The sequence below is a fragment of the Lissotriton helveticus genome, chromosome 3_1, assembly GCF_964261635.1.
Source record: "Lissotriton helveticus chromosome 3_1, aLisHel1.1, whole genome shotgun sequence".
NCBI classification, from domain to species: domain Eukaryota; kingdom Metazoa; phylum Chordata; class Amphibia; order Caudata; family Salamandridae; genus Lissotriton; species Lissotriton helveticus.
This window is the reverse complement of record NC_136061.1, coordinates 1,540,215,800-1,540,231,274: the sequence shown is the minus strand read 5'-3', so window position 1 is coordinate 1,540,231,274 and position 15,475 is coordinate 1,540,215,800. Positions and strand designations below refer to the sequence as shown.

The window sequence follows — 15,475 nt, the reverse complement described above, 5'->3', positions numbered from 1 at the left end:
CCACACAACAAAAAAGGAAAATTATTTTGAAAATAAATGCAAGAAAATTGTCTACTTAAATATTTGTTGCAACCAGTTGTGTCTGCAAAATGCACTTTTGGATGTTTCCTTAAAACAATGACATCTTAAAGTATTTTCAACAGATGGTATGCTTTGCCTTTGTTCCTAACGTTCATATTAATTTGTTTGCAGTTGTGAAAAAGAAGGAGAAGAAAAGCAAAAGTGGTGAAAAGAAAGAGAGTCACATGGGAAAGAATCTCTTGGACTCTGGACAGAAATCTGAGCCACCAGGGGATCCGGTGCCTAAGAAAAGTGAGCCACCTCCAAAAAAAGTAATTGAAGAGAAGATGGATGAGGCAAGCACTACAGTGCCCCCTGTGGAATCCAAACCGGTTTCATCCCCTCAGACCAGGAAAACAAGGAAACCAAGCCCTCCCCCACCAGCTGCCCCTCTCATCACGCCTCATTCCATCTCTGGGCCACCAAAGAAAGAGGTGCCGAGGACCGCACCCAGTGAGCTCAAAAAGAAACCATCCCTTCCCCATCCAGAGCCAGGTAAATAAAGCATTCATAGGTAATAGTTCTTTTCTCCACAACCGGTACATTCCGTACTCCTTAATGATCTAATGTGCTCCAGTGTCCTGGACTGTAGTTTGAAAGAGGAGTGTTTCTTTTTTGGTTTGTACAGGGAGCTGGCATTTCAAAATCAACCTGTTTGTGCTTCTGCTCCGGAACTGATTATTTTATAAATTTACAGCCTATGTTAAATCATATTCATAGCAATTGTGGGCTGCAGATACACATGATATGCACACTACTGCCATCTACTGCTGTGCCTGGACCGTGCAAGTGGTTTTTCTCAAGGAGGTTTTATGGTTGGCGACGTGCGTCGCATCTCCTCCTCCTCGAGGTATCGCACATGTTCAACTACTCCTTTGTTAGACTATTATTTTCTGTCATCGGGCTAGGGTGGGCTGAGTCAGAGCTCTACATTTTCAACACAGGCGCAGCCAATGTGCGAAAAGGAAGAGCCACACAATCAAAGATCCACAATGCAGAAATACACGCCCTCTGATACACATTGTTGCCGGGTACAGATCAACTACACATACCAGACTTCCACATCATCAACATCCACACCCATTGAGAATGTCCTCCTACGGGTAATAGAGGCGAAAGAAAACTTATGACGGTGCCCTCGGTGCGGGACAAAATACGCCTATTCGGACACTCACAAGGTCTCTGTGAGAGGATGGCTTAGTATATGATGCTCACTTATGTAAGTGTTACACCCTGCACTAATCCAGACAACTTTTATGGTGATTTTAGTGGTTTGACAATTTAAAAAAGCTCTCCAAGTGGTAGCTGTGGAGAGCAGCCTTCAAGCTTAGTCCGGTAGGAGTGTAAAGCAGCTTGTTACCTGTACTTAATCGTATGGTATAAATGAAGTGAAAAAGAATCAGTGTAGTGATAAAAATAGGTATTTTATTACAAACACTCACTAACACATTGTTGTATCTCCTACCCGGCGATATAACCACCATACACACAATACTTAGGAAATTGAACACGTAAGTAGCACAAATACACATTGGTCTCCAGTGGGTGACCAAACCATATACTAAAATAGTGGCAAGTCGAGAATGGATCCAGAAGACGTAGAAGAGCCGGGGACCCAAGGAACCACCCTAGGTGTATATGTAGGAACCCCACGGAGGTCTTGTACAGAATGGGAACAAGACCGCGTGCTCCATACAAGTCAATGGGGAAGTTGCGGTTGCAGTTTTAAAGGACAACTCTTCCCAGTGGACACTGAAGAAACCCAGTGAACCAGGATACCCAGGGAAGCCGGGTGCATAGGTGTCAAGGTATGTCGGAAACCGCCGTAGACGACAATGGAGGACTTCAGGAAAGATGCCGCTGGAGAAGAAGACGAAGGAGTCTGGTGGAACCCAAAGGTAGATTCAGAATGAGAGGTACCTGCAAGCAGAGGAGACAGCGTTTATGCCACTCAGGAGTGACCAGGAGGCACAGAAGATGAATGCCCTCCTATGTCGGAGACGCAGGCGAGTTTGATGGTGCCCTTGTAGTTGCAGCTGTGCCGACCAGGCGACGCTGTCGAAGACCAGGAGCCGTTCACAAGCTGTCCCATGTCAGATGTCAGGAGCTAAGGGGTTAGTGTCCAGCAGGGGCACCAACAAGCCTTAGCAGCAGCAAACACAGTAGTCAACGAAAAAGGTGAAGTGTCTGGACCAGCAAGGTCCAAGTGGCTCACCACAAACAGGTGAGTCAGAGCAGGCGCGAGCAAGCAGGGGAGCCCTCTACAGCCAGAGAAGACCCTCGAGAGGACTCACAGCCCAGAGGCACAGGAGTCGCAGGAGGACCTCAAGCATCTCACCAAATGATGAAGACCCACGATGCAAAGGATGTGGATCAGGTGAAGATCCTGGCTGCTAGAGATGCTTGAGGTGGGAGCCTCTTGGAGCCCGAAGATCTCTGAAGGAGAGAGTCAACAGGCCTTGGCAATGGTAAGTCGACACAGTTCACAGCGGTTCTGTTCCAGCTGTTCCGATGAGGGATACTGACCTCAAACTCGGTGAGAAGACAGTGCAGGCCTCAAAGGAGTTGCAGAACCACCAACTGTGTAGCTGAACCTTTTCGGAGTGCGTGGGAGCCCAGAATCAGCAGGCCAGTCAGCTGCGTTGCAGTACCTGCAGATCCAGGGGAGTGAATCCTTCACTCCAGGGGAGATTCCTTCAGGTGTCTTGGATTTCCACAAGCCCTGTGAAGAACATGTATGGAGCACAGGGACAGCCGTTGCAGCAGACTTGCAGGACGACAAGACCAGGAGAAGCAGGAGTCTTCCCAGTTGCAGTCTCGGTTCCAAGCGTGAAGTCCAGCGCGGTCCATTGTGCCCAGATGGTTGACGTGGTATGTGTTCTAAATCTTGCCCCACAACGAATCTAGGGACCCAACCACAGGTAAGTCCTTAAGTACTTTTAGGAGAGGGTTGGGAACGTTCAGGGGTCCCTCCCTGAGGAGGGGCTGGACAGTGGAGAGGATACTCAACTACATGGGAGAATCCTCTCCACTGTCCAGCCCCTCCTCAGGGAGGGAGCCCTGAACGTTCCCAACCCTTTCCTAAGAGTACTTAAGGACTTACCTAGTCTAGTTTCGTGCCAGAGCTGGAGCCAACGGCTCCCTGAGATGGTTTGAACTTGAGTATGCATGGAGGGCACCAAATGTGGTCTTCAAGCAGTCTTAGGGGCGCTGGGAAGCACCCCTACCCTGCCCTAATACACTAAATCTGTCTGGGAGGTGGTCACACCTCCCTGTGACAGGATAACCTTTGTTCTGCATTCTCTTGCTTGGCTTAGCAGCAAGAGGGCAGAAATGTGTTTCTGGTTGGCAGCAGTCCTAGCTGGCGGTCCGGTTCTGGAAGACTAGTACCAGGAGCACGGAGGGCCTCCCGTAGGAGCTTTATAGTGCATGGAATCATACCTTCCACGCCATTTACGGTGTGGGGGTATGATTCCAACATGTTTGATGCCAAACATGGTAGGGTTTGTTACAGCCAGTTAATAGATGGTGATCGCGTAATGACGCATGGCCGCTCTTTATGTTCTAATGGCTGTTGCACTTATAATCCGGGAGAATGAACTCTGAAGATTGTAGAGGTGACCTGCTCATGCAGGGGCACCCTCACACTTAGGACCCAGCAGCCTGCCTTCAAGATTGAAAGGCCTGCCTTAGGGGTGACTTATAGGTTCGAAGTGTAGTGACTTCAGATATAGGGGACCCTATATCGGTCGTAAGTAGTGCTAGCACCAGCTTACACAGCTGCAATGGCAGGCCTCTAGTCACAATTTGAGTGGTCTCTTATGGGTGGTATAATACATGCTTCAGCCTGTGGGAGACCCCTGGTGACCTGTGCTGTGTGTACCTTAGTACCATATACTAAGGACTTATCAGGGTACACTAGTAGCCAATCTGGAGGGTACCAAAGTACTCACCATGTCCAATTTAGGGAAGAAGCACAGAGACTGGGGTCCTGATTAGCAGGATTTCAGTCAGACTAGTCAGAAAAGCATAATGACCCCAGCAAAAAGTGAGGGTAACCATGAAAGCAGATCCTACTTTCCTACAGACTGTAACTAGTGGTTATCATTAGAACACCAGGAACAGGACTGCGTAGCATGCAACTTATTCAAAAATTAGAAAACACTGGGAAGCAGAAGAGATCAGCACCTAGCACATAAAATGGAGATGGTAGATGCTCACAGAGATTTTGCAAAGTGAAGTTTACATTGATGCTGAGATACCAATTCAAGGAGCGGTCTTCCTCACCAGCCCCCACTCTGTCGTATCTGCGGAGTCTAGTGAGGAAGAAGAGTCGTAGATGCAGGTCGAGGAACCCAGGCAGAAGACTCTGGTACCTGAATCTGGATTGAAAATGAAGATGACATCAAGGGCTGTGAGTACAATTGACCCACCCCGAGTGGAAAAAAAATATTACATACACTTTCCCCTCCAAGCCACAGTGCGCAACAGCCCTTGGGCTCTGGATGACATCACAAGCTTGTGTCGGAGCTGAGAAGGGATGAGATTGTTCTCAGTCTGGCAAGAAGTCCAAAACATGAGGATGGCACAGACACCACATCAGTACTGAAGCACACGTAATCATCGTTACATGGCTCATGGTCAAGGAAGCCAAACCCAACTTCATTGCCGGAGAAGTCATCGGATCTGAAGAAATACTTTCCATCATGCCACTAGGAATCCACACATTCATCGGCACAGAAAACAGAAAGGGGACAAAGTCACTCTTCGATGCCGAAGAAAACCCACGTGCCGACCACAACAAAGGCAAAGGCGCCTTCCTTCGCCTACCATACCAGAGAAGCAGGCAAAAACACCACAAAACACGACCACTAGAAGAAGGCAATGTTTTTGAAGGACTGCACAAGTATTTACAAAAGAAACTGCATAAAGATGTTTCTAAAACACAGGCATAAGATTTGGATGTCCCACAACCACTTCCAAAGGGAGTGGCTACTGAACATGGGGCCACCATGACATTCAGCCAACCACTATCCACAGAATCGAGATAACCCTCTCCTATGTAGGAAGAGGAGAGCAGGTATAGCCCTCAACAGGACTATAATTTAAATTCACAGATGGATACTGACCACAGCCCAGACACATAGGACTATTGACGTGGTTCTGCGTGATACCAATATAGAACGACAAATTCCATCAAAAGCCTCACCACCTGAAAACACTTCATGTTACCACAATGTCATACATAGAAAGGGCTGCAGATTATCATACACTTAATATGCAGACCACACAGGAAGAAACCTATTTCTTGGTGGAAACACTTTTGCGCACTGACAACACTGTACAATATATTCCTATGATTGGCTGTATATTAAATGTTTCAAAAGACATCTTTAAGGACCCCGTAAAACCCATGGTGCTTTCGCCACGCACTGAAAGAAAATACAGGCCTTCATCTTCAGACTCAATATAAATCAGGGGTCTGCTGTAAATAAAAGTCCACTGGTCAGATGTATAAAACAGGATAGGTTTATTCAGGCTTATTTCCAAGGGTAAGTTTAGTATTAGAAGATAGAAGAAGATAGGTTGATGGAAGTATTGCCCCACTAGGAGCAGCCTCCCTGCTGTTCACCCTGCATCCACCAACTGACACTCCAGACATAAGCAGGCACCCAAGCATTACGTGACATCATCACACATTCCAACGCTCATCCTGGCTGAGCAGTAGGGAAGACACAGCTAGGGAAGAGGAATGGCAACAAGTTATCTATAACATATCCCCCCTTCCTTAGGAAAACTAAAAGCAAAAGTGAAAGAAACAAACGGAAACATCATCATATACATTAAATCAGAAAAGACGGTAGGAACATTCCAAATATACATGCATGAAAAGTAACACTCCAAACTAAACATGCATAAAATGTACATATATCATTACATCAGAAAATATGGAAGGAACATTCCAAAATATACATGTACAAACACAACCCACCCCCCTCCCTTAGGGAAAATAAAGGAAACTAGCATAGCGAGAACATGGCTTAAAACAGAAGCAAGTCTATGCCTGGGAGTATTTGGTACTAACCAACGTAATAGGGTACACACATCCATAAAAACAGAACTAGGGCACTAACCACCCCACAACATCACCATAATAGGGTACACAAGATGGTGAAAGATTAGAAGGAAATTCAAAGCAGTATCCCGTGATGAAGGACGCCTGTAGCCTGAAATGCATTGGGTCTTTTTTGAATAAATGCTGCTTTGAACGAACTCCTGCTTTTGTCGTGCTTTAGCAAGAGGTCCAGATGGGCACAGCTACAACATAAGAAACTTTGGAAAAGGCAGAAGATCCCCCGTGTGGATATAATTATAATGTGAATGAAGAATAGAAAGAATAGAAAGTCCAAAAAGGGTGGAGTACATGATTTTAAATTGGAGGAAACTTGGAGTATGATACAAATTCTTTGCCAAAGCGGCGCAACTTGCTGTGCGTTCGGTTTGGGGCATAGCGTTTTGTTTAATTGAGGTGCAGTTTGGGCATGGCATCCTACCGAAATGCATGCATTCTTGGATAAACGTTTGATAAACATGGAGTTCGAGGCATGTGGGCTGCTAAATTCATATCTTATGCGTAGATCGCCGCCTAGTGTTGGGTCCGGATGATTGCACATTGTTGTCCTGGAAGAGTCTTCGAAGTATCACGAGATAGGTGGCTCCTCCCCTGGACTACAGTGCGCATGGGCATCGACTCCATCCCCAGATTGGTTTTTTCCGCCATTGGGTTCGGATGTGATTTCGACGTCTCCTTGTCGGAATCGGTAAAACATACTTCTTTAAGGCCAAAAGGCCTTCGTTGACTGCGTCGGTATTGTTCGCGTACGGTCTCGGCCTTCATCCGACTCTTCGAGTCGAAATTCTGCGGAGTCGACTAACTCTTCGGACATCGAGGCCCTGTCGTCGCGGCAAGACCCCGACGAGCTTACCATGGAACGAAGTCCGTTCAAGCGCTGCCCCGTGTGTGGATCCAAGTACCCACATATCGACGTGCATCCAGTCTGTAACAAATGCCTCTCGCCGGACCACAACGAGGACAACTGTATGGCCTGCTCACAGTTCAGGTCGAAGAAAACGCTCAAGCTTCGGCGCGCCTCGAGGCCCAGCGAGCAGCTCCGGCACCCGACGACATCTTCGACGAGCCCGAGGCAGATGGCCCAAGCCATCGCCTGCAGATTCCACCCCCATCGACGGAGGTCGAGCCAGATCCCGGAGAACCCGTTGAGGGCCAGGACCTTGAATATGTCGAGGAGGTAGGGGACGACGAAGAAGTTTATGGGGCCGCGGAAGATAGCTCGGAGGAAGAGCTATGCCCCGAAAGTTACATGGCTCAGGCTCAGGTCACGGGATCGCCACTCGGCCTTACCCACGACCCTGCACCGCTATCCCCGGCCCCGCCTTCTGGCCTGCTCTCGGACACACCAGCGGAGACGCCATTGCGCGTATCGAAACCGTAACCTTCGGATTCTACGACACCAAACATGGCCGACGTACCATCGAAACCGAAACCTTCGGATTCGACAACACCAAAGATGGCCGACGTACCATCAAAAATAAAAAAGCCTGCTACGTCATCGACTCCGTCGCCCGCCGGGCTTCTGAAGCCGAAGAAGGCTGTCGAGCCGACACCGCCACAGAAGGTGGCCAAAGACCTGTCCTCTAAGAAGGTCGTCCAACACGTGTCGAGCACGGTTACTCCGGCAAAGTCCACTAAGACTGTTGACACTCCTTCGGATGCGACTGCGGCGCCAACTGGCAAACGCCCAGTCGAAGCAAAGTCGGCAAAGGGCCCGAGCCAAAATCCGGAGGCCCTACGCATCCGCACACAGACGCCGGATCTAAAGCATCGGCATCGGCACATAAGCCTACAACGGAGGCGCGGACCATTGGGGCCGAAGATGCGTCGGCGGACACCTCGTCGGTACGGAGGGCCTCCGATGGAGACGGACATGGGGCATCGGTCACGAAACCCTCCGCTTTCTTCACAAAGCAGGTCACTGACTCCCTCAAACGAATTCGGGAGAAGACGTCGACGACTCACACGCCGTCGGCTCCGAAACTGGTTGACGCACCTACGAAGACTTCAACCAAGCTTCTCTACACTCTGCCGCCGAAGGTGGCACCAAAGGCATTTGTACCCAAATCTGTGCCGAAGACCACTGAAACATCGGAACCTTCGACGCTAAGTGGCCGATTGGATCGACATCAAGCTTCAGAAGAACAATCTGAGCATTATATCGATGCCGAAACGGGGAAATTAACGCTCTATAAGCGGAAGATCACTTCCCACCCATTGGAATCCTATGTCATACCACTAAAGAAGAAGAGGCCGGCACAGGACATTCCTGCCCTTGTTGAACCTATTCAGCCTCCACCAAGGAGGAGCCCATCACCTTCCCCCAATCAGTCAGGGGGAGAGGACGATGACCAGGATGACCAGTACAATTTCCCGGCTAACACTGACCCTGATGAGCAACAGGACTCATGGGTGGACACTGGTGACCACGGAGGCCATCAGGTGGTACAGTACCCACATGGTTTTGGTGCACGAACATCCCCAACTGAGGATTCAGCGGCATTCAATGCCTTGATAGAGCGGGCAGCTGCAAATCATAATGTGGACATGCATGCTGACCCGGTGGAAGAAGATTTTCTATTTGACACTTTCTCTGTTTCAGAGAAAACTGTTAAAACACTTCCTATGCTGAAAGGTGTCCTTAAGCATGCCTCAGATCTTTAAGGAACCTACCAGGGCGAGAGTGGTAAACCCACGTATTGAAAAGAAATACAGACCGGCACCTGGGGACCCTGCATATATTCGGGGACAGTTGCCTTTGGACTCGTTGGTGGTCGCAAATGCCCGCAAGAGGGCGAACTCCCAGACAACGGGTGAAGCTCCTCCCCCAGACAAGGAGTCGAAAGTGCTGGAGGCATCTGGCAAAAGGGTGGCTGCGCAGGCTGCCAATATCTGGCGCATATCAAACACACAGGCACTGTTGGCACGTTATGATAGGGCGCATTACGACACCCTAGAACAGCTCCTTCAACACCTCCCAGATGAGTTTAAGGAGGCAGCCGAGATGCTCATACAAGAGGGAAAGCTCATTTCAAACGCTGCAATAAAGTGTGCGCTTGATGTGGCAGATACAGCGGCTAGGGCTATTAACACTAGCGTCATGTTGAGGCGCCAAGCATGGCTTCGCATATCAGGTTTTAAACCTGACATTCAAACAACTATACTCAACCAGCCCGTTAATCCAGACAGACTGTTTGGCCCAGACGTTGACACCACCCTTGAAAAAATTAAAAAGGACAATGAGACAGCGAAGTCCATGGGGGCGCTTCAGTCCCAGCTATTCAAGGGGGGCACTTTTCGTCGCTCAGGTACCCGCGGTGTTACCAGAGGACACCTGGCACAACAAACACAATTCACGAAGGGTGGCGCACAGTCCTCGTACCCCAAGCAAGGTAGAGGGGGTTACAGAGGAAATAGTGCCAGAGGCAGAGGAAACAACAACTCCTGTTCCTCTGCCACCAACAAACAGTGACTCTCTGTCACTGCCCCCCGACCATCCAACACCTGTCGGGGGGAGACTCCAGCAGTTCCTGCCAGTCTGGACGTCCATCACCACAGACAGGTGGGTGAGAAAACTTATCCAGTACGGTTATTGTTTGGAGTTGACATCCACTCCACCCAACATTCTCCCTATGTCGGCAGAGCACTTGCACTTATTGCAGCAAGAAGTAGTAGTGATGCTGCGAAAAGGCGCAATCGAGCTCGTACCAGTGGAGGAGGAAGGTACAGGGGTCTATTCCCTGTACTTCCTTATCCCAAAAAAGGACGGATCCCTCAGACCCATTCTGGATCTACGCCCCCTCAACCTGTATATACTGTCAGAACACTTTCACATGCTGACGCTGCAGCAGATTCTTCCCCTGCTAAACCAAGGGGACTTCCTAGTGACCTTGGACCTCAAGGATGCCTATTTTCACATACCACTCCACCCCTCCCACAGAAAATACCTCAGGTTCACCATCCAAAACAGGCACTATCAGTTCAAAGTACTACCCTTCGGAGTGACCACTGCCCCCAGAGTGTTTACAAAGTGTCTGGCGACAGTTGCGGCGCACCTCAGGAGACAAAATATACATGTCTACCCTTACCTAGACGACTGGCTCGTTCAAGCAAAGTCGGAACAGCAGTGCGCCGCAGACATGTCCCACACCATTCACCTCCTTCACAGTCTGGGGTTCTCACTGAACTACCCAAAGTCGCACCTTCAGCCAGCCCATGTGCAGCAGTATCTAGGCGCGACAATAAATACCCTAACTGCTATGGCTCAACCAAACCCGGTGAGGATCGACAACATTCAGTCGCTCATCCAGAGGTTCAGACCGCAACACTCACTACCAGCGAGAGTGTTCATGCAGTTGATAGGCATGATGGCCTCCTGCATCTTCATAGTCCCGCACGCGAGGTTGCATATGCGTCCGCTCCAAGAATGCTTGGCGAATCAGTGGACACAGGCTCAAGGACAACTGACAGACCTAGTGTTGGTTACCGGTCGGGCATACAACTCTCTGCATTGGTGGAATCCACACAACCTTTGCAAGGGCCGACCGTTCCAAGAGCCTGTGCCACAGATTATTCTAACAACGGACGCATCTCTCCAGGGGTGGGGAGCTCATGTGCTCCACTACACGGTGCAGGGACTGTGGTCGACGCAGCAACAGAAGTTGCACATCAACTACCTGGAACTGATGGCAATCTTCATGGCGCTCAAGTCCTTCAAAGTACATCTGTGCAACAAGGTCGTGTTGATCCGGACGGACAACATGACAGCCATGTACTACATCCAGAAGCAGGGAGGTACTCACTCTCCACAGCTGTCTCATCTGGCTCAGAGCATGTGGAAATGGGCCATTCAGAGGAACATCTTCCTCATGGCAGAACACCTCCCGGGCAAAGACAATCAGATGGCGGATCTACTCAGCAGGTACAGCCATCAAATGCACGAGTGGGAGATACATCCATCAGTACTCCACCCGTACTTCCAACAGTGGGGTCATCCGGAGATAGACCTCTTTGCCACAAGGGAAAACGCAAAATGCCAAAGCTTTGCCGCCAGGTTCCCTCACCCAGAATCGCAGGGGAATGCGATATGGATGAACTGGTCAGGCAGATTTGCGTACGCTTTTCCCCCAGCGCCTCTCATTCCACTGGTGGCAAGAAAGCTAAAGCAACACTCGATGACGCTCATCCTGGTTGCTCCAACGTGGGCACGCCAACCATGGTACACCACGTTTCTAGAACTTTCCGTGGTACCGCATCAAAGGCTGCATCTCTCTCCAAGCCTCTTGACGCAGAACCATGGCGACATTCAGCATCCAGATCCGCAACAGCTCAATCTGGCGATCTGGCTCCTGAGGTCCTAGAGTTTGGCTACCTCAACCTGCCTCCTGAATGCATGGACATCATCCGGGAGGCAAGAAAGCCCACTACCAGAGCTTGCTATGCAGCAAAATGGAAGCGGTTTGTCATTTACTGTACTGAACACAATATCAACCCGCTAGATGCATCCATTCCTAACATCATCTGCTATTTGTTACATCTTTACAAATGCAACCTGGCGTACGCTTCCATTCGGATACACTTATCCGCCATAGCGGCTTATCTCCAAAACAGGCAGCATCTCTCTGTTTTCAGGGTGCCTGCCATTAAAGCCTTCCTGGAGGGACTGAAACGAGTCATTCCTCCAAGAACACCACCAGCTCCAGTGTGGAACCTTAATGTAGTCCTCACTAGGCTGATGGGTCCACCTTTTGAGCCACTACACTCATGCGTGATTCAGTTCCTGACATGGAAAGTGGCTTTTCTCATTGCTATTACATCGCTCAGGCGTGTTAGTGAGCTGCAAGCGCTCACAATCCAAGAGCCATTCATACAAATTCATTCAAACAGGGTAGTGCTCCGCACTAACCCCAAATTCCTTCCGAAGGTGGTGTCACAGTTTCATATCAACCAAACTATTGACCTGCCCGCATTCTTTCAAAACCCACAAACAGTAGCGGAAAGAATGCTCCATACATTAGACGTAAAAAGGGCGTTGATGTACTACATTGACAGAACACAACACTTTAGGAAAACTCAACAACTTTTTGTTGCCTTCTCAGCCCAGCACAAAGGCAACCCTATTTCCAAAGCAGGAATAGCCAGATGGATTGTTAAGTGCATCCAGATTTGTTATCAAAAAGCTAAACGTACTTTAACAATCCCCCCAAGAGCGCATTCCACACGCAAGTTGGGGGCCTCCATGGCTTTCCTGGGGAATATTCCTTTGGAAGACATTTGTAGAGCAGCCACGTGGTCTACACCGCACACATTTACCAAACATTACTGTGTAGATGTGCATTCCAAGCAGCAAGCAGCTGTAGGACAGGCTGTTCTCAAGACACTCTTTCAGACTTCTGCAGCTGGCATGGGCAACCGCCGTTAATGGAGGGACTGCTATGTATTCTATGCATAAGATATGAATTTAGCAGCCCACATGCCTCGAACTGAATATGCTACTTACCAGTATGCATCTGTTCTTGGCATGTAGGGCTGCTAACATTCATATCGCCCACCCTCCTCCCCGGTGCCCGTAGCGGCTGCAGATACTCTCTTGCATTCAATCATTAGCATGGACATCCTTTACACTATTTCACTCCATCTCTGCCACAATGGCTAAAAACAATCTGGGGATGGAGTCGATGCCCATGCGCACTGTAGTCCAGGGGAGGAGCCACCTATCTCGTGATACTTCGAAGACTCTTCCAGGACAACAATGTGCAATCATCCGGACCCAACACTAGGCGGCGATCTATGCATAAGATATGAATGTTAGCAGCCCTACATGCCAAGAACAGATGCATACTGGTAAGTAGCATATTCATTACACAAAAGTAGGTGTGCATCCCATCATCATAATGTACATTAAATGAAAAGTGCACACAGAGGGCATCTTAGATGTGTCCTGAAAACTAACCTACCACTAGTGTCCAGGCTGAACGGCTACTTTCAGCTGCCACCACCAGACATGTTTCTAAACACCTGGATCGAGAGCCTGCTGCTCTTGGGGGCCTGAAACAATGCACATCCTGGGTCGAGGTGCCAAACCTCCTTCCCCACGATGGGCAGGGTTCACGAAGCGGAAGCTTCAAAGGCTTGCGACCTTTGTGAGCTTCCCCAGGCCACTTGCTGCTTTCAGAAATTGGTCCCCACTGGTTCTGACCCCCACCTTGGACGGGAGAACCTACAGGAAAAACAAGTGAGGAAGAGAGGTGTGCCCACCTCTGCCAACTCCACCCCTCAGGTGGGGGAGGAGAGGTGAAGCACAACTCCGTCCCCGCCATCTTGCAGGTTTATGCCTCCCTCCCATTGGAGGGTGGCATAATAGGGGTGTACCCACCCCAGGGAAGGGACCCATTGGCCCGACCTTTTTACCTACCTGTAACACCCCTAAATATAGTATTTAGGGGCAACCCTGAACCTTGTTTCCTCAGACAAGAATCATCTACAAGAAAAGAAGACAGATCAGCCGTGCCAAAGCTAAGAAGAGGAAGACGCCCACTGACTTGGCCCCAGCCGCACCGGTCTGTCTCCACCACAAACCCGCTCCTGCGAAATCTCGGTGTGTCCTTCAGCCAGCAACCTCGAAAATCCTGGAGTACCTGCCTGCCTTCAACCACAAAGACTGTGTCTCTTGTGAACACTGGATTTGTTCATCTGCAACCTCTGATTCCGTCTGGACACCGCGAATCCGCACCACTCTGCACCCGCTGTCCACGGCCTGAGCTCGAGTGGGCAACACCACGATTAGGTCCCCCCGGCGATCCTGACCCGAGATCCGGCGACCCCTGACCTGCCTCAAGCATCCAGCCGACGCCTGCAACCTAAATCCAGAAGGTCTCCCCAACCACGACCAGGAGCTGATAAGAAGATCTGATGCTAAAAGGCACCCCTGCACCCGACGCCCTACGGCCTTGAGTGACCAAACCAACAGTGCCTAACCAACCCCCAACTTTCCAACTTACCTCTCGAAGTGATGGTCGCGCCCAGAAGACCTTCGTCCCCAATCCTGCAGTGCCTTTGCAAACTGGAGGTTCCCCTTTGCAAACAGGGTGCCTGACGTTGAAACAGCACCCTGCACCCGGCCGCCCTAGTGCCGGTGAGGGTACACTTTTAGTGCTACTTTGTTTCCCCATTTGCCCTGAGCTAAAGTCTAGGAGCTTTGCTCCCACAACCAAGTGGCCTGCTCATCAGCAGCCACCAACCGGGGTCCCCTATCCCCCTTTGGATAACATTGGGCTTCAGAACTCTGCACCCGGCCACCCTAGTGCCGCTGAGGGTGTAACAAGATTGCATTCCTGACCCTGGGGGACCCCTGAGTCTACCCCAGAACCTCAACTCCCTCTACCGAATACTTACCTTAAAACCGATAACACTAGTTCGAGGCATATGAGCTGCAGATCACACACTACGCATAGATCGCCATCTGGTGTTGGGCCCGGATGTTTGCAGTTGTTTTTATCTTGGTAAAGTCTTTGGAAGTCACGAGATAGGTGACTCCTCCTGTAGACAATAGTGCGCATGGGCATCGACTCCATCTTCAGATTGTTTTTTTTCCGCCATCGAGCTCGGATGTGTTTCTCGTGCTCCAGTTCGGAACCATCACCGATTCCACTTTAGACGCGCTATCCTTCACCCTTTCTACGGTATTGTTTTCGTCGCGATCCCCAGTCATCGCGCATCTCTCCAACTTCGAAGTCCTCGATTCCGATCGTCGACGAGGGCCTTGGAATCTGGCTCATGGAAAAGACTCCATTCAAGAAGTGTCCTCAATGTGGGTCGAAGGTTCCCCACACCGATCTGCATGAGGTGTGTAACCGCTTCCTTTCACTGGAGCACGAGGCCAGAGACTGTGCAGCTTATGCCTCTTTCCGCTCCAAGAAGACCATTCAGGATAGTCGAGCTTGAAGAACAATAACTGGCTCGTCGACATCCATTCCTGATGACATCTTCCAAGAGGGCGTCGATGTACCAGAACAGGAGCGGGTCGAAGAACTCCTCATCAGCGCCTCCGAAGCCGAGGACTCCGACATCGAAGAACTCACTCCTGCGCAGTGGGTCGTAAGTAAAGACGTCGACCCTGACCCCCTCCATACACCATCGGAAAAAGGCTTTGGTCACACCTTCACCTTCGGGCCCAGGTGCACACCGAGAGACTGCTTCCCATGCCCCACCCTCGGGCTCGGCAAAGAAGCCTATTAAGCCTTCAGGCAACTCTGGCTCGAGTCAGTCTGCCATCGGTACCTA

General features: G+C 50.0%; 1 protein-coding gene across 2 annotated transcripts in view; it reads left to right on the top strand.

The window, feature by feature from the left end:
* KMT2A (lysine methyltransferase 2A) overlaps positions 1–15,475 on the top strand; it is a 1,541,152-nt gene that overhangs the window by 346,973 nt on the left and 1,178,704 nt on the right. For both annotated transcript variants that reach the window (XM_078682247.1, XM_078682245.1), the window contains exon 7: positions 193–555. In XM_078682247.1, coding sequence (XP_078538373.1) covers positions 193–555 — 363 coding nt within the window. The remainder of the gene's footprint in view (positions 1–192; positions 556–15,475) is intronic.